The 19,655-nt window shown below is 37.3% G+C and overlaps 1 protein-coding gene across 1 annotated transcript in view; it reads left to right on the forward strand.

The window, feature by feature from the left end:
* ccdc88c (coiled-coil domain containing 88C) overlaps positions 1 to 17,087 on the forward strand; it is a 54,143-nt gene extending 37,056 nt beyond the window's left edge. The window contains exons 20-30 of the mRNA XM_042742694.1: positions 31 to 308; positions 2,658 to 2,801; positions 4,080 to 4,266; positions 4,454 to 4,599; positions 5,098 to 5,187; positions 5,326 to 5,612; positions 9,436 to 9,642; positions 11,212 to 11,286; positions 11,379 to 11,438; positions 13,647 to 13,894; positions 14,718 to 17,087. Of these exons, the coding sequence (XP_042598628.1) occupies positions 31 to 308; positions 2,658 to 2,801; positions 4,080 to 4,266; positions 4,454 to 4,599; positions 5,098 to 5,187; positions 5,326 to 5,612; positions 9,436 to 9,642; positions 11,212 to 11,286; positions 11,379 to 11,438; positions 13,647 to 13,894; positions 14,718 to 15,620 (2,625 nt within the window). The 3' untranslated portion in view covers positions 15,621 to 17,087. The remainder of the gene's footprint in view (positions 1 to 30; positions 309 to 2,657; positions 2,802 to 4,079; positions 4,267 to 4,453; positions 4,600 to 5,097; positions 5,188 to 5,325; positions 5,613 to 9,435; positions 9,643 to 11,211; positions 11,287 to 11,378; positions 11,439 to 13,646; positions 13,895 to 14,717) is intronic.
* The last annotated feature ends 2,568 nt before the right edge of the window (positions 17,088 to 19,655 follow it).

Consider the following 19,655-nt stretch of genomic DNA (forward strand, 5'->3'; position numbering starts at 1 on the left):
GTCCAATTTTCACTTTTATTTTGTGTTCAGGTGGAGAATTCGACACTAAGCTCCCAGAGCTCATCTCTCATGGCTCAGTACGGAGCTTTACAGGCTCAGCTGCAAACTCTGGAGTCAGAGGCCGAGTCTCTTCAGAAACAGCGCGAGGAGGCGTGTGCGGCCCGTGACCGGGTTACGCAGGACCACGAGCGTCTGCTTGCCGTGCACGAAAGGCAGGCGACTGAGTATGAGCAGCTCATGACCCGACACGCAGGACTAAAGGGCAACCAGAGAACTCTGGAGCAAGAACACCGCGCACTGGAGAGCAAGTCAGTTCCTTTCCAACTCAATCAGTCCTCTAAATATGCATTCATCTGCCATCCAGCTCTACTTCAAAAAATGATGCCATTATGCCTATATGTGAAATGGAAAACTAGCTTACTGCATATAATATATTGTATCTCACCTACTACTTTAAAAGGGATAGTTCACCCAAAAACGAAAATTCTGTTATTAATTACTCATCCTGATCCTGTCCCTTTAAGAAGTATGCCATTATCAGGTAGCATTGCCAAAATGAATAATGAACATATCCAATAAGAATCTGTGATATTTAGCCTTAGTTGAGACTGTAGACCTTTGTTGAGTTATTGACCCCTTCCATAGGTGGCAGCTTATATATATCTTTCTGTCTGCCTAAGGAGGTTGTGTTGTGTAACAATAGAGTAATGAACTGTGTCTGGTCTAAGCGGAGATGCCACAATGACCCTCATACCATTAGGACCCCTGACAGTGACAGAGACGTTGAAAGATGGAGGGCATTTAAAGGGATAGTTCACCCAAAAATAAAAATATAATGTTCATTTTTGGGTGAGCTATCACTTTACTAGCAAGAAACAGTCAGTGTCTAGTTCTTATAAAAATGGTCTTTGCTGTAAGTAGATGCATCCGGACTAGCATTATTTTTTAACTACATGCAAATCTTTTTTCTTGATATTTTTAGGTATTGAGGACCAACTTGTCCTGCAGTGTAGTTTTTGAATGTTTGGATTTCAGTGGTGTTTCTAAAGAAACAACCCCACTGGGAATCTGGTGGGCCACAGTGGAAAATGTCCCTTATTTTTATCCGCACACATTAGACATTAATGAGCACAACCTGCTCACATACACACTAATCCTCTCACGCGTGCCTGTCACACTCATTTTTCCATGGTGCAATGTGGAAAGTTGTGTCTTTTTGTTAGAGACAGGAAAAACATGGTTCTGTTTGCCTTAATGTAGTTTTGTAGTCTCCCCTCGGCTCTTTTATCTCTACCTCATGAATAATGCAGTAGTGTGTCTCTGGGGGCCTCAGCTGAGGGGTTCAGCAGATGGCTGTCAGGGCCCCAATCAGCTGTAATGTCCGCCAGCCTCAGCTTCCATCTCCAACACTCCACGTCACACACACACTCAATTTCCTAATTACTTTATTTATGTAAATTACCACCATCCATTTACAACACAACCGTTTTTTTTTTTTTAGGAGTGTTGGAATATGAAACAGGTTCCCAAGCTTTTTTTTTTTTTTTGTCAGCTGAAACCCCTGTGGCTTGAATTATTTACTTGAAATACCCCCTATGATTTTAAGTCATGCTAACATTTCACTAAATAATGTAACATCCCCACAATAATTAAAACTGTCATGGAGAAATAGAATTTGGAGAAGTGATGGGGAATAAATAGAAAAAAGTCTGAGGCACTTTTTCTGGTTCAGAAGTAAAAAATAAATAAATAAAACTTGGCCCATCACACATGCACATTAAAATAGTCAAACAAAGTATTATAATAATAATCATAATAATAATGCATTTTGGAAACTGTCGTCTTTAGTGTATCAGTGTGAAAACCAATGTATTGTATTTTTTAAATATATATTTTTATCAAAGTGTTTGGTTTAATATGTTTGAATGATTTACTGTTAAAATGTAATTAATTTATTTTATTTATTTTAATAATTTCCAGTCATTAAAAAAAGTATAATTTAAAATGATTATAAATGATTATTATATATATATATATATATATATATATATATATATATATATATATATATATATATATATATATATATATATATATATATATATATATGTGTATGTATGTGTGTGCCTATTGAATACATGTGAAAAAGTTAGGACACCCTATTGAATTGTGTGAAACAGTGTGTGGTATATATATATATATATATACGTATGTATATGTATGTATATGTATATGTATATATATGTATATGTATATACATATATACATATATGTATATATATATATATATATATATATATATATATATATATATATATATATATATATATATATATATATATATATATGTATATGTATATATGTATATGTATGTATATATGTATGTATATGTTCCTTGGGAATTGTGAATGTAAACTCCCAATGGAGGTTGGTCAAGATAGATGCCATCTTTAATTTGATGGAAATGAAAACAAGGCTGTGATGGATAGACGCACAAATATTAAATATAGTATCCTCCTTTACTTCCTGGAAGATCAGTGGGGAAATCCTGAGTATTAATCAGAATATGCTTCCTTATGCTCTTGAATCATTTGACTTGAATGTATTTTAGAGACATGTTTAGTTTGAATCACTGTACGTGTGTTTGTGTTGAACAGATATACGGTTCTCCTGAAGCAGAAGGATGCTATGGAGGCACTGGAGGCGTCTCTACACAGGGACAGAGAGAGCCTGGGAGAGGAAATACACAAGAACACTCTTATCCTGGGGGAGAACCGCAGTTTGAGAGAAGAAGTAGACAGGTTAGAGACTCTTTTTATCAACAAAACACACTCAGTAGTCAGTATTAAGTTGAAAACATTCAAGAGGCTGAGGTGAAGGATTTACGCTAAATCTGTACTGCCCTCTGTTGGCTGGAATAGACTACAACACTAGAGCAGCAATAACAACTTTTGTGCATAAACGGTATTTCAGCTAGTATAACATCACAGTTAATTTTATATTATTATTGGCATTGTTCATTTGTTATAAAATATAATATGCATATAGACATAATTATTTTTTAAACTATAGGGTACAACGGTGGCTAAAGGCTCATTGAGGTAAATGGTGCGTTTGACTTTCTTCTCCTTTAAACCACTAGATGGTGCAAAACGTTCACCTTTAGGCACAGTGATTAACGTTATAATAAATAGCTGGCTGACATAATTAAATTCAGATGGTAAATATCATATATTAAACTGGGTGTCCACCTCTGAGATTTTTGTAATTTTCTAAATGACCATGTTTTAATGACAGTATATTTATTGAACTTTTTTTTATTATTATTTATAAAAGTAAAGAGAAAATAGTAGAAACTTTGCTAAAGTGATTGTTTTCAGCATGTATTATACAAAACATATTACTTTAGCTGAAGTATTTATACTGTTGTGTCTTTTATCTCTTGTATGGTGTAAAAGGCCCACCTTGCCACCTCGTACATTTGTAATATTTTTAATTGAAACAAACCCCATTTATGGTTAATTTTCACACAAAATTTGTTGCTCCATCAATGTTCAATAATAAATTAAAAAAATCTAAAATTATGCACTATGGGAGTAGTGAAAAGCACCTTTTTCTTAAAGGGATAGTTCACCCCAAAATTACAATTCTGTCATTAATTGTTCCAAACCCATAAGATTTTCTTAATGAAATCCGAGAGCTTTCTGACCCTGCATAGACAGAGAGGGAACTGACACATTCAAGTCCCAGAAAGGTAGTAAAGACATTGTTAAAATAGTCCATGTGACATCAGTGGTTCAGCCATAATTTAAGCTACGAGAATACTTTTTATGTGCAAAGAAAACTATTTTAATGATGTCCTAACTACATTTCTGGGCCTTGAACGTGGTAGTTGCATTGCTGTCTATGCAGGGTCAGAAAGCTCTCAAATTAAGGTGTGCCTTTAGCCTCATTGTACCATTTGTATTTTAAACACATTATTTATGGAAAATAAGCAACACATACAATTGAGGCTTAATGTTATAATATATTAAATACATACAATGATACTATCTAAGCCTCTGATTATGTACCTCCAGACTGACACAGACACACATGCAGCTGAGGCAGGAGTATGACAGCCTGCAACTGCAGACCAAAGAACTGAAGACCTCTCTGAATGAGTCCCAGCTGGAACTGAACCGCTGGCAGGCGCGTTACGACCAGCTGAAAGAGCAGCATCAGGGCCTGGACATCTCAATGACCAAACTAGACAACCACTGTGAGGTGAGAGAGACCTTATAAAGGGAGTTAACTGAAACTAGATGCACAATCTGCTTCTTCGGAGAACCCAAGCCTATTATGCCTGTGATGTATTATACCTTCACAGACGAGACTAGATATTGATCCGAGGCCTTGAAATTGATTATTTGTAGCAGCTAGTGCTAAGATATCTTTCTTTCTCTCAATTTAGCTGCTAACCCGTTTGAAAGGAAACTTGGAAGAGGAAAACCATCATCTTCTCAGTCAGATCCAGATGCTCGGCCAACAAAATCAGACCCTGCTGGAGAGAACCATGGAGAGCAAAGAACTTTACCACGAAGAACAGAAACAATACATGTGAGCAGTGTGTCGTCATATCATTTTAATCAATGATTTCTAACCCCTGTACTAGGTATATGATCCTAGTAAAGTATGTGATCTTGCTTTGTTGAAGCTATAAAACAAATGAAAATATTAATTGATTAAAATAGCTCTTTGTGATGAATGTCATACTTTGATATTTCAGTTTAATTTTGGGTCTATTTTCTAAATGCATGTTAGTAACCTTATTGTGAATGTCATATTCATTAATGTCATAACTGGACCTTTCTTACGATTGACACATTCATATCTGCCTTCATCCAGTCAACAACTGCTACATAGAACCAAGTCCCCAACCTATACGATCTAGAAATTTCTGTCTCAAAACTACTTCAAATTAATATATTTAATATCTAGAGTACTTGATTGGGGTGTGGGTGTATCTAAGAAATCCTGTTGGGAAACTAATCCAAGGAACTTGTGATCAAAATGTCCTAATGCCATGCTTTTCATTTTTATTGTTTTCTTTTACAGTGATAAGCTGAATTCTTTACGGCGACAGAAGGAGAAATTAGAGGAGAAGATCATGGACCAGTATAAGTTCTACGACCCGACTCCTAAAAAGTGAGTCCTTCTGTGGAATCTAAACGGTTTAAGACTGAATAGACTGTACTTCTAGGCCTATTTGTCATGTTTAACTTCTTTTTACTATGAACTTTTAATACAAAAGAATATTTTGTGAATTTTTTTTCTCTAACACAGGAGCCGGCATTGGGCTGGAGCCAAAGCAATAGCGAAATTCATCAAACCTAAGAAAGACAGTCAACGAGAACGAACTGACGCTCCACGCGAGAGAATCCTAAGCGCTCCAGACATCCCTCTGCCGGAGATCCCCACGTGTATAGACTGTCCCGAGAGCTCAACACCCCTTCCCCCTCCACCGCTGCCCCCCAGACAGTCACGTCTCAGTCTGGACTCCATGAACAGTCACTCTGCAGAGGAGAATCATATACAGTCCCCAATACTTTCACCTGCTCTCAACGGCCGAGGTGAGAGCTGCTGTCACAGGGCTGAACTGAGCCCTCACATGAAGTAACACAATGATCGATTCCATCCCAATATTATTTAAAGCAATAGTTGAATAAAAAATGACAATTCTGTGGAACATAAGAGAACATGTTTAGTTAATTTTTTTTTTTTTAAATGTCTTTTTTTTTTTTCTCTTATAAAATGGAAGACAATGGTACCGAAACTTTTTGGTTCCTAACATTCTTCAAAATATCTTCTTTTATGTTCCACAGAAAGAAGAAAACAGGTTTGGAATGATATGAGGATAAGATGATGACAGCCTTTTTGTGTGAACTATCCTTTTAAATCTTTGACTTGGAAATTTTACCATAATAGATAAGTGGCATCATCAGTAGGGAAAGTGATGGTAAATTAGCCCAAATTGTTGTAGTATTGATCGTGAATTGCACTAGAGACCATATGAATCATATTCTAGATGCCCATTTTTAAGTGACTTTGGAGTCTTGGCCCACAAACGAGTTCAGAAAACAGCTTTCACACCATCTGAACATCCTCAGGTCTGCACTAAAAAAAGTTTTAACACTTTTCATTCAAACACATTTTAGTTGGCGTAAACTAGTAGCTTTATTGTGCTTTAGCTGTGTCTTTTCCACTAGGGGGCGCCATGCGACTCTTTCAGGGTTACAATAATTACAACCTCTTTTTCCTCCTGACGTCCACTCAATAAACTAATCCCATTGTAAATTTCCAATTTCAGTCTATCATTTCTCAGCTTTCCAAGCACAAAAACTTTCCCATGTTTCACGCTATATTGCATGGCCAAAATAGTCTTCAAAGGGAACCTCAGGGGTTTCATTCTTCATGAATCATAAATGTATTCATTTTTTAATCTCTGAATCATCATTTCTTCCCTTCCACTGACCCATCTCTCTCCTTGTCTGTGTATCTGTCTGTACATTAACCCTCACACACTCCAGCCCCACCAGCAGAGAAGCGTTTTTGCTTTCTCAGGAGCAGGAGCCAGGAGAAAATGCGCGTTCAGGGGACGCCGCCGCCCTCTCGACGATCCATCACCAGACGCCTACGCTTCTGGTCCTCATCTGACAACATCGTTCCTTGCCCCCCCGCCGAGCCCTTTTCGCATATCGGCCATTTCTAACACTTCATCCTTTCCATCATCATCACAATCGCCATAACAGCTGCTTACCTAATCATTACTCTTCCCATATACCATTATTAAAAAAAAAAAAAAACCCATCAAGCTGCACTTACACTCTGAGCAAAACGCTAAAGAAAAAAAACCACTCAGAAATTGATTTTCTGTCACTCTCACCACCCCAGGTTCAAAGTGCTAAACCAAATTGAGGAAACACACATACATACGCACAACACACACCTTGCATCTCATATAAATGCTCTGGGGGGCTCTGGGACTGGGCTGTGGGACCCTGAATGCAGCCCTGCAGTAAGTAATGTGTGTTAAACAGAGCAAAATGCAGCCGGCTTTGTGCTTGTCATGAGAAATGTGTGTGTGATATTTCTCACACTGAATAAGGTTGCTGCCTGCAGTCAATAGTATGCAAATTAAGTGCATGCATACAGATAGAGATTGAAGGAGGAAGGCAGATGGAGGCGACAACTTCACCAGATACCTCTAGTTGAAAGATAGATTAATGCTTTGTGGCTTGTGAACGTGCCTTGCTTAAGTTTTGCTCTGCAATATTTTACATGTATCCAGCAACCACTGTCCATGTGGTTTTTGCATCTTTAACATTTCTCTCTGTACGTCCACTGTGCGTTATGTGCATGCAACTGCATGCAATTTATGTTCAGGGGGTTCATTTGCAAATGAGATCGACTTGGATGAGATCCATTGATTTATACCTTAGCCTTTTTATGTAGGACACATGAATCCATTCCTGGGGGGTGGGGATGTCTCCCATAATCACCATTCTTAAGACAGCACAAGGTATCTTAATTGTCCGGCTGCTTTGATAAGAATAAAATATTTAGATTTTCGTGAAGATATTGCATCATTTTTATATTAGAAGCTAGTGTTAATGAAGTTAAAGAAGGTAGTGTTACAATTGTGAAAAGATTTGTGCGTCATACATAAGGAAAACCTCAGTGTCTGCACATCCTGTGAACTTATTTTTGATGTGTGAAACGGATGTTCACAACTTTTTGTGAGTGGACTATTTTTGTATCGCCCCCATCTAATTTTTGTATTACATGTTTTAAAAAAAGGTGCAGAATAACCTAGCAGTTGGCATGTTGAGATGTGGGGCACATACACACATGGCTTGTTTGCATCTGGCTTTTCCCCTTCTCATTTCTGTCATTAGAAAGAAAAGAGAATTCAGTCACAGCTTGAGATGTGCTACAGATCCACTAAGACACATCAGTAGGTCATTCACAGAACTCTTCACACAGCGAAGACAGTACTAAAATATTGAATTATATTTGCTAGTTATAATAGAATGAGTTGATTTGAGAGAAGTGTTTTGGTAGTTTTAGTGCTTAGTGAATGTGTATAAAGAACTGCTGTGCCAAGTTGAAAGTTGGTGTGTGGAACTGTCAGGTTTAGAAAAAGTGACTTAAGTATTGAGAAATGTGTCCTTAGCAATTGTAAGACCTCAAAAATGATCTAGAATGACTCACATAAGTATTTTAGCACATGCATTTTCACACATTGAGCAATGCTGCTCATATGGACAATGCACATTTAAGTCTGGTTTGAAAAAAGTATTGAGAAATGTGTCCTTCCAATTGTGAAAAAAAAAGGAGAACAGGTCTGCTATTGCTCAATGTAAATGTACTCTGTTACAATGAGTTGGCATGTTAATACAGACAATGTATGTTTTCCCTTCTTATTTGTCATTTGAAGTCGTTAAAAGCCCCCAAATGATGTAGAACTACTCTTGATGATTTTTTAGGCAGATATTGTAACTAATTTTTCCTTTTAATAGAGTGAGGTGTGCTGCGAGGGATCATTTTCAGCATGACTCTAATAAAGAGAATCTCGTGGAGCACCAGAGAGTTCCAGCTGGTGTTTTAGTTTGGCCACAGCAGTCAAGCTTAGAGAAATGTTTCGGGTTCAATTCAAGTTAAATTCTGTCGATAGTATCTGTGGCATGATGTCAGTTCATTAAAAAATGAATATTACTTGTTCCTCAATTTGTAAAAGCAAACAAAGTACTAAAAAATACTATTCAGTGGAGACCAGAAACTTAGTTTAGTTACCAGCATTCTTCAAAATACCTTTTGTTTTCAGTAAAACAAAATTCATACAGGTTTGGAACAACATAAGAGTGAGTAATCGATGATAAAATCGTAATTTTGGGGTGATTTTTTTCTAAGAAGATATGATAAAATCACTCGCCAAGCTTGGCATTCAAGTTGTTGTACAATCTTTCAACTCTTGCATGACAATGTAAAGCCTATAAGTCCAGTGACTTTTGTATGTTAAAGACAATTTTGACAACTTTTTTTTTTTTTTTTTTGCATCTCACATAACACATTTTTGCATGCCCTATAAATGTTCAATGTAGGAGTATAACGGAAACCATGAGTATGAGCCACAGATGCTGCTGATAAAGCTTGGCTTGTATTGAACCCGGAATGTTCCTTTAACTGTCTAAAACTGTCACCGGCGACCTGCTTAAGTGTTTTTTGAAGTTGATTCATTTTACTAACACATGCTTGTGCTTTTGGCCCAACACCTTCTCCTGCGGAGCTGCCCACAGCATCACTGGAGCCCAGCAGCAGCGCCTGCACTGCACATGATCTGTGTATGTCTCACAGACACTGACCTTTTCTCTTAAATTTTTTTTTTTTTTTAAGGGTTGAACGACAGTGGAGGGGCCAGAGGCAGAGAGGGCTATCGCTCAGTAGGGGGCGGGAGTGAGAGCATGAACGGGTATGAAGAACTGATCCGGTGGCGGGGCCGAGAGCCAGGAGCCACCTGTTCAACTCCACTGAGCCGCAACTCCCACAATGCACCAGGCCACACGTCGTCCTCCAGCATGCGGTCGGGACGCAGGCCAAAGGGTAACACTAAATTATGTCGTTTAGTAGACTACATGTCATCAGCCTTGAGCCTCAAATGACAGACCGTGTTCATGTACACTAGAAAGTTTACTCATCCTTAGAGGCACTTTGTGATTTATCGGTTTGTGTTGTATTGTATTGAAATTGCAGCAGACTTTTAGTTTTCACTTGTACAGGAATATTTAGGGTTAAACACAAAGCGATAAAACTCATTTACTCATTGATTGTATGGACAAAAAAAACACTGAATTTTTTTTTTTACAATAACTTTTTTTTTATATATTTAGCATTACATTCAGTATATTTTTTTTTATATATTTAGCATACACACACACACACACACATATATATATATATATATATATATATATATATATATATATATATATGTATATATATATGTATATATTATATATATGTATGTATGTATGTATATATGTATGTGTGTGTGTATATATATATATATATATATATATACATACATTATATATATAGGTTTTTTTCGGCATTCTTTGGTGAATAGAAAGTTTAAAAATAGCATTTATTCGAAATATAGTTTTTTGTTAGTTTATTAATGCATTTACTGTCACTTTTGATCATTTTGATACATCCCTGCTGAATAAAGCTTTTAATTTCTTAAAGATTTACTGGCCCCAAATTTGAACCGAAATGTACAATATACAACAAGAGCTTAAAAAATAGAAGTTTATTATTTTGTTTTCAAAATTGTTGTCTTTGGATTCTTCAGTAAAGAAAGTTTGTTATTTAAGAGCTGTAAAGCTGTCTTCTGTAAATCATCATCTTTCTGGCTAGATGTCTGCTTTGGGAGTTGCAGTCGTATTACTATAAACATCATTCATTTTTCAATTTGAGGGATGAGTGGAAATAATTTTCCTTTGGTAATCAATAGCAGGCCATGGATAGAGCTTAAAGCGACATCACGCTAGCCAAGTTTTAAAACTGATTTCTAGTCATACGGTTAAATTATGGTGGGTGTTCACAGTTAATGGCCCTACCCACTTACTCAACCTTTTTACTGTTTCCATATTTAAGTGCAGAAGTTTTCATTAAGTGATTTTGTTGTGTTTTCCATGCTGCATCAGCCGTTAGCAAGTTTATAATGTGTAATGTACCACCATGTACTGTACATATGAGGGCTTCAGCTTTAAACACCACTGACCCTCTCAGTGACTCTCACCTCCCAGCCAAAAATCCCAAAGCTCATTTCATCAAGTCCCTGTCAGCGTAATAACAAAGCGTTCGTTCTAAATGAATGTTTATTTTCAAGTGCTTAAAGCTTTCTCAGATATCCACTGCACTGCGTAAACAAGCAGTCATGGAAGGAAGACTGCAGCAGCCAAAGGCCCACCGTGTCCCACAATGACACTGTCCTTAAGAGAGCATCTTTAAAAGGGAAACTGAATTGTGTGGAATAAAGATAATAATAATTAGTGGTACTAATTAATCAAATGTCTTTATGAAATGTTGAAAGAGGATTAAATTAAGAGTGTGTACAGTATATACTGATATATTCAGTGCCTCATTGTTGGGCGATGCTCTTATTTGCAGGATTGGTCTCAGAGGATGACTTGCGCCATCATTCCCCAGATGCTGGCTTTGGGAGCGGTGTCCATGGAAACACAGGCAAGAGAATTAAGTTGATCAATACATGTTGCCTCGACAGCCTCGCTTTATTTCTTTATGTGCTTATATGTGATATGTGCCCCCCTCTATAGGCCACCGGCCCAGCTCTGCTGAATTCACCTCCAGCAGCAATTCCCCTGTCAGCTCCAAAGGTGTGTGTGTGTGTGTGTGTGTTTGTGTGTGTGTGTGTGTTTGTGTGGTCTATTATATATGCATGCATAGTCACTTCATTAGCCAGCTAAGGAAACTGCCACCCCTACAGACTCTCTCTCAAGTACCATTGAGAAAGTAATTGTTTCTCAGAGTTAAACAAATGTCTTTACAAGAATATTTGCAGAAATTAATTTGCAGAGGCAGCTCTGTTGTTGAGCAAGCATTATTAGTTTATCATAAATATTTAAATTATTTAAATTAATCAAATAATATATTATTTAAATAGTCAAATAATTTATTAATTTATTTTTATGTTGTCTATATTGTGGTATGATACTGCTGTTCAAAAGTTTGGGCTCAGTAAGATTTTATTTATTAAGAAATAAATCATCAAGGACGCGTCAAAGAATCCTGAGAAAAATGTATCATGGTTTCCATAAAAATATTAAACAGCACTGCTGTGTTCAGCTTTGATAATATGAAATGGCATATAAGAATGATTTCTGAAGGATCATGTGACACTGAAGACTGGCGTAATGATGCTGAAAATTCAGCTTTGTGTCACAGGATAAATTACATTCTAAAACTATATTCAAATGGAAAACAGTTATTTTAATTGTACCAATATTTCACAATGTTACTGTTTTATTTGTATTTAGCAAATAAATGCAGCCTTGGCTCCAGGGTATATTTCAGATAAAAAGTCATATAATTGGATAGCAACTTCACATGCTGTCATTCTCTGTGGGTGGGTGTTTGTGACCAGAATAAGCTATGGGCCAGTCCTTTTGCCATTTAGTCAACGGTCTGACTATGTGCGACTTCCCCTTATAATAACCTTTGAGACAGTTAACTCATTTGGCGTCTCAGTTTTCTCTCAAGGTGGACTGGTGTGGCAGTGTGATTAGTGGTGCATGCTAACAAAAGATAAAAAAAAGATGATGTGCTTTTAATGATAAACATTTTGCATTATTTCCGTCATTATTGAGAGATCACTTCATAATAGTGAGAGCTATTAGAGCTATGTGTTTTCTTATAAACTCAAAAATGTGTTTGTTGTGAAAGTTCTGCCTTCCTTCCTTCCTTCCTTCCTTCCTTTTTACTGGTGTTTGACAAGCCAAGCATCACTACCCTTGTGAAAAACTGTACTCAAAGCTCTCTTCAGGTACACTTAAATAGCCTTTTATTGAATTAAAATTAAATAATTATCTGCAAGTGATTTTTTTGAGGATGTATTCACATTTGCATGTTTGGTTTTATTAAAGAATACCTGTTTTTTTCTCGCCATAGTTTTTCGTTGCAGTTCGGTACAGAACCACATCTCTTTGCAGATCTTTGTTTGTATGACAGAGGAATTACTGCTGCTGTTTTGACACATTTTATAAGCTCTTCACAAGTCCTCTGCTTACAAAAGTACCAAAATATGTATGCATGTACAATAAGCACATTGTTTTGGATGTTCAGCAAAAATATACGTCATAAAAGCCCCTTGGTTCTTGTGAACGCTAAGGGAACCAGAACTAAATGTATAATTTTACTTGTTGGTTCAGACCAAAAGAGCAAAGAGAACCAAACTACAAGTGTGAACACATTCTGAAAATATTGTTTAGATTTGAAGGAAACTACAAGTGCACATGCAGTACACTCATTATGCTCACGCCTTGTCATTTCAAAGGGAATTACATTTTATTTGGTGGATAATAAACCATGCAGAAAAAATCTAATAGACTTGCACTGAAGAACCCTGATCCATATCTACAGACCAGACAGATGGATGGATATGGTCTCTTTTGAGTTGGGCCAGTAAGCAACCACCTAGTATGCCCTAGTAACTACCTACGACAACACCTTAAAAACCACATAGCAACATGTTTATAAATGCTCTGAACACCTTAGCATCGCAAAACATCAAATTGCTCACACTGAAGGAAAATTGATTTCATTACCAAGCAAAGTGTCAAGTAAAAGCCCAGCAGCACTTAGCAGAGGCCAATTTCTCCTTGTCAAGTCAGATGATGATTCAGAAGGCCATTACATCACGCTGATGTTTGAGTGCATGTAAATGCTGAAATGACCAACCACAAGTATACTCACTGTGAATAGCACTGTTGACACACACAAACCTCATTAGCTATCTTTTAAAGTGCACATTTTAATGAAATCTTACACACTTAAATTTTACAGTTCATGTTTTAATTTCCTGTCAGGTTCTCTGGACCGCCTGCAGGGCCGATCTGTCAGTCTGTCCAGCGAGGATGTTGTCGGACTGGGACATGAAGGCTCACGTCTCAGTCAGTCATCTCTGATTCCTCGTAGCTCCACCCTTCCCTGTGATGCCCTGTCTGCTTCACGCTCTTCCCAGCGGCCCACTTCTCAGCGGCAGTCCTCTCCTGGCAGCGAAATGGTCACCCTGGAGGAGTTCTTGCAGGAGAGTAACGCCCTGTCCCCACCCACTGTAAGTTGTTTTAATACTAACAACGTTTTAGCACTTCTCAGCAGACTTGTTTGTTTGATTGTAGAATTAATGATACATTACTAGAAGAAGTTGCCTACATTTGCAGGAGATTTTAAAAGGTGGTGGGGGGGGGTCATTTTAAAACAATAGTTTCTAGCAACAAGGGATATTTGGGGGTCAGTGGGAAAAAAAACATTATTTCTTAGAGTTGCCGAAGTTTATAAAATATATAAATGTTTTAAAATAATTTTTAAAACCTTATATTTTAATTTATATACACATTATTATTTACTGTCATATTTAAGTCACAACATTAATTGCAGTTATTTTATTCAATTAACAATTCTTTCAGTTAGTCTGACAAGTTGTATCCCCACTGTTGGAATAAAGTATTATTAGTAATATAAAGTTTTATGAAGTAATTATGATTTAAAAACTTTTCATGGTCACACTTTATTTTAAGGTGCAATTCTCATTATTAACAAACCATAAACTATGACTTTGCCTCAATAAACTCCTAATTTGCCGCTTACTAATAGTTAGTAAGGTAGTTGCTAAGTTTAGGTATTGGTATTATAGGGATGTAGAACATAGTCACGCAGAATATGTGATTTATAAGTACAAATAATTAGCCAATATGTTAATAATAGGCATTCTAATAAACAACTAGTTAATAGTGAGAATTGGTCCCTATACTAAAGTGTTACCATTTTCATAACATTTTAATTAAATGTTTGGTCATTTTTTCAATACTGGAATTGGGGCAAAGTTAAAACCACATGCTTTTTGCAAAAACATTTATGATGATTTAAATGTCTTTCAGGTGCAGACAGGAAGTCGAGAGGATCTGATGGCTGATTATTTCACCAGATCTACTCGACCTGTCCCTCTGCGAGATGGTGCTAAAACCCCCACCAATTATGTCACGCCAACCATTAAGACTACTCCACCAGAACTAGATGGTCGGACCCCCAAACCTGGACACAGCGTCAAACCTAGCGTTCGGCTCACAGAGACCTCCACACCTCCTTCTCATTCGCAAACCCTTCCTAACAGAGGAGCAGGACTGCGGTCTGCACCTTTGCAGCAGTCCAGTCCTCGCGGAGGTGTGGGCAGCAGCACTAGCCTGAGTCGTACATTTAGCCTGGCCTCCGCAGACCTCCTCCGCTCCAACGGGCCGGACAGTTACCGTAACAAGGCAAATTCTCCCAGCCAAAACGAAGTGGTGGTGAGGAGGTCTGGAGTAGTCAACAGAGAAAGGCCGATGTCCGCTAGGCTGGCTGGTTCTTCTCCGCTCCCTGGAGACCCGGGGCACATATCCGTGGACCCCCGCCGTCTATCTCTTGCTCCACCAAAAGATGAGTTGTCCCTAGCTAGTCCGCCTCCAGTGCACTCTTCGTCTATATCACTGCAGGCTGAACGGGAATACGTTGGGAGCGGTAGCAGCAGGGCAGGAGCGGTCCGTTCTGGACCTGCTCAAACCCGAGCAGCCCCCCATCGTGGCGAGGTGGCCATGGTGACTCCGGTGCGAGCCGTATCGGCGCTGAGGCTGAAGGATTTGGAGGAGGAACCTCGGGAGCTAAGGCAGGCAGAATCACCTGTGTTGAAGAAAACAGACACTGCAAACTTAAGCTACGCCACCAAGGAGCAGCCCACAAGCAAACCTGCTTCTCCAGACCCCAACAATGACCCTCAGTCTGTTTGGTATGAGTACGGCTGTGTGTAGAACCTCAGACTTGGTGAAGAAACACTTACGAAACTGCACTGTTAACAAATAAAAAGCCCCAGGCAGCTCTGGGAGACTGGTCATGTCCTTCCTCTCTAAGTTTGTCTAGGTGCTTCAAAGGCACCAGTTGCGTTTGAAGGTCTTGCACATGATCACACTGACCTGAAAACTAATGTATGGGGCACTTGAATGTATTTTTCCCCTTAGTATCCAATCGAATGCCATTGATTTCCGCAGCTCTCCGCAGCCCAATGGCAGTCCGGTTCATGTTCTATTCTGAATGTGGAAAACAAACGTTGGGCTGTGTGCTAGGAGCCACTCCCAGCGTAATTACTGAGTAGGGACTGCATCCATCTTTAGGAGGCACAGGACAGGTGCAGGTCCATCACTGAGACAGCCTCATAGGGACCCATTATGGGAAGCGGGCTCTCACTCATTTGCTCCATGTTGACATACCAAACAATCTGCTCTTTTCTGCTTCTTGTGGGTGACCATGTATTCGCTGTAGCACCTGGGTTTGGCTCAGACTGTGTTCAAAAGCACACAACACTGAGCCAGAAAGAGAGACGGACAGAAGATCATTGGACACGAGAATAAGAAAGCACCTACCTTTTGATATAAGGTGGAAGAATGTATCTGGAATCGGTTTTGAGGGGGAATCTGGAGTGCTGGACATATTGCCCAGTTTCACAGTAGTACTAAAAAGAAACTTTAAAAAGTTTAGTTTGGTGTTTTTTTTCTTTTGTTTAGTTATCTTTTTCCTACACACTCATTTTATAACACTGCACAACTGTTCATATATTGGTTTATTTATTAATGTCCTTGAGACAATTAATGACACTTGTTTGCGTTGTTGTTTTGAAGTGTGTGTATGCCTCATTTTTTCAAAACTGCTTTTTTGCTTTGCGTGATTGATTGGTTAAGTCTGATGATGTTGAACACTGGAAGAATGTAGTCTGATTATGATTTTATTTTTCGTAAGAGAAGCATGTAGGTAAAAAAAGCCCATGGAATCCTGGAATCCCTCACTCATGTCATCAACCTGGCACCCCTTGTTCCTTGTCAGTGGTGCTTTTCTGCCATCTCGTGTCACCATCTCCAACTTCTGATGGTCTGCAGGGGCTTTCACAAGTCAAAAGCAAGAGCTGATCACCAAAGGCAATGGTGTATCTTCATAGAAATGTATTTGGATCAAGCATTCACACTGGGTGTGTGAATATAAGGAGAGTCTCCTGTTTGAATGTGCACAACTACTGGTTAAATGATTTTAGATAAACAGTTGTTTTTATACACTACTGCACATGAACAGATCAATGCCTGTAAGATATTGTGTGTTTGATGTAAGGAGTAGATACCCTAACAACCTTTTACACCTTAATGTAAAGCTTATTGTGAATGATAGAAGCCTGTTTAGAGAAAGCTGTTTTCCAAAACCTGAGCTCTTTGTAATAAAGCTTTTTTTTTTTTTTTAAATAAATAATCTCTGGCGTTGGCTTAGTAAATTACTTGAGTAAATTCATTATTATGCCATGCATAAAGTTTAAAACTGATTTTCTAGTTCTCAGAATAAATTAAAATTAAAATTAAACACACAAAATTATGCCAGAATGGGTAAAAGGGTTGCAGCATATCATGAGATGCCACTTGATCTAGCCAGCTAATTTGGCATCAAATGTTGAGTTACAATTACTGATAAACTTCCCCATAGAGTTCAAGACAAAATACTTGTTTGGTCTTCTTTCAATAACTTCAACAACTTCTCAGTAATTTCAGTAACAAGAGCTAACGTTTGAACTTGACGAATGAAGCTAAAAACTGAGAAAAGAGATGAGATTTAGTTGTCCTGCCATATAAACCGAGGTGGAAAAAGTACTCAAAAATTTTACTCAAGTGAAAGTACAGATACTCTGTGAAAATTTTACTCAATTAAAAGTACAAGTATCTGGCCAAAAACATACTTGAGTGAAAGTAAAGAAGTACAACTTTAAATGGTACTCCAGTATTTAAAAAGTAGAAGTACTTTTTTTTCTGACAGACATACGGAAGTTTGATTAAAGGGAGAAAACTAAACAAAATGCAATTGCACCGGGTAAACACATATATTTAGTGCAACAACAAAAACAACTGAAATGCAGCACAGTGGAATGCACAAAACAAAACAAAACAAAAAAATACAGGGAATGGGATTAAAAGGAAACTCCATCCTTTCAACCCTCATGCCAGCCCATATATGCATGTATGTGTGTATGTATATATATATATATATATATATATATATATATATATATATATATGTGAGACTTTCATTTATCAGATGAACAAAAATGATGAGTTTCAGAAAAAGAAAAAAAAACATCTCTCTTCATATAATGCAAGTGTATGGGACATCCAAAAATGGCACTTCAAAAACTACACAAAGTGAATATAACAGTAACTTGTACAACCCCTGCTGATGAATCCGTGTCTTCTTAAGCAAAATGATAGGTGTAAGAAAAAAAATACAAATACTAATATTTTAAACTTGACCGTCTTATTACACTTTGTGTGGTTTCTGAAATGCTCCTGTCCCCTTGCATTATATGAACTAAAAATCTTTGCTTGTGTTCATCTGAGGAAAGAAAGACACAAACATCTGGGACGACATGAGGGTGAGGAAATGATGAGAGAATTTTCATTTTTGGGTGAACGATCCCTTTGAAGAGCAAGATGTGATGCAGAGGCTAGAAACATATTCCAGACAGAATACAAGAACGTGTTGAATTAATGAGGAGAGTCATGGAAATAAAACATACAACATTAATGTTTTGAAAGGCCACTTTTTTGTGTTGTCTATTCAACGTCACTGTCTAAAAGGATAATTAAACTTTTAATTGTTTATATGGTGCATTTAGAATTTTTTCTCAACAAATATTGATAATTAATTATTTGTGACAAATCAGATTAATTAATGAGCAAATCATGTAAATATTAAGATGAAAAAATATTAATTGGCAGTCCTAATTGCTATTCAATGTATCATATAATGACATATAATACAACTTATCCAGTACCTGGTAACAACATCACTAAACATGAATTACAATTAATTTAACATACAATGTTCATTTAAACACTTTTTTTGGAGGTTTGTAACATTTAACCCACTGCTCCAGGTGTGTGTTCACGGTGTGTGTGTTCACTGCTGTGTGTGTGCACTTTGGATGGGTTAAATGCAGAGCACAAATTCTGAGTATGGGTCACCATACTTGGCTGTATGTCACGTCACTTTCACTTTCACTTTAATAAAAAACAAAAAACAAAACAACAAAAACAATCACGCCCACAAAAATAGCTACAGCTAATAGCTCTATCAAAACAGAAAGAATTAATAAACTATTTCTTGGGAAAACTTTGCTACCTCAATATGCTTCCTCAGTTTTGATGGTGAACTTTTGAAGCCAGACATTACCTGATGAAAGTCACAACTGAAGTAGAAATGTGTGTGCTTGATTCCTTAAAACAATGATCATTAGTTCTCACGTCAGGCACACACGTTTGAGCTTCTGTTTACCATAAATATGCTTAAGATAAAATAAAAATGTACTTTTCAAGATGAAATAAAATTGTAAGGAGTAAAAATTACAGTTTTACAGTAAAAGTACAAGTAGTCATTTTAATTTGTACTTGAATAAAGTACAAAGCCCCCAAATAATACTCAAGTACAGTAATCAAGTAAAATTACTGAAGTATCTTACACCTCTGCATTTAATGTGTCTAAGTTATGACTTTGTTGTCACAATTTTAAGCAATGTTAATTTTTTATTTTATTTATTTATTTTTTGTAACAGGGTTGGATCAAATATGGGACTCCCCCACACCACCCCATCATGCTAGCTTAAATTTATGTTAAATAAAAGTTTATCAAACATATGTAGTCTCACAAAATGCGTTAAAAACGTTATAGTAGGCTACACCAGTGTGAGGAATGCAACAGTTTGAAGCGTGCTTTCCTTTGCGCTCGGTCCAAATGCTGTGACAATTTCACCGAGGAAACCT

This window comes from Cyprinus carpio, chromosome B17, assembly GCF_018340385.1.
Source record: "Cyprinus carpio isolate SPL01 chromosome B17, ASM1834038v1, whole genome shotgun sequence".
Classification (NCBI taxonomy): Eukaryota; Metazoa; Chordata; class Actinopteri; order Cypriniformes; family Cyprinidae; genus Cyprinus; species Cyprinus carpio.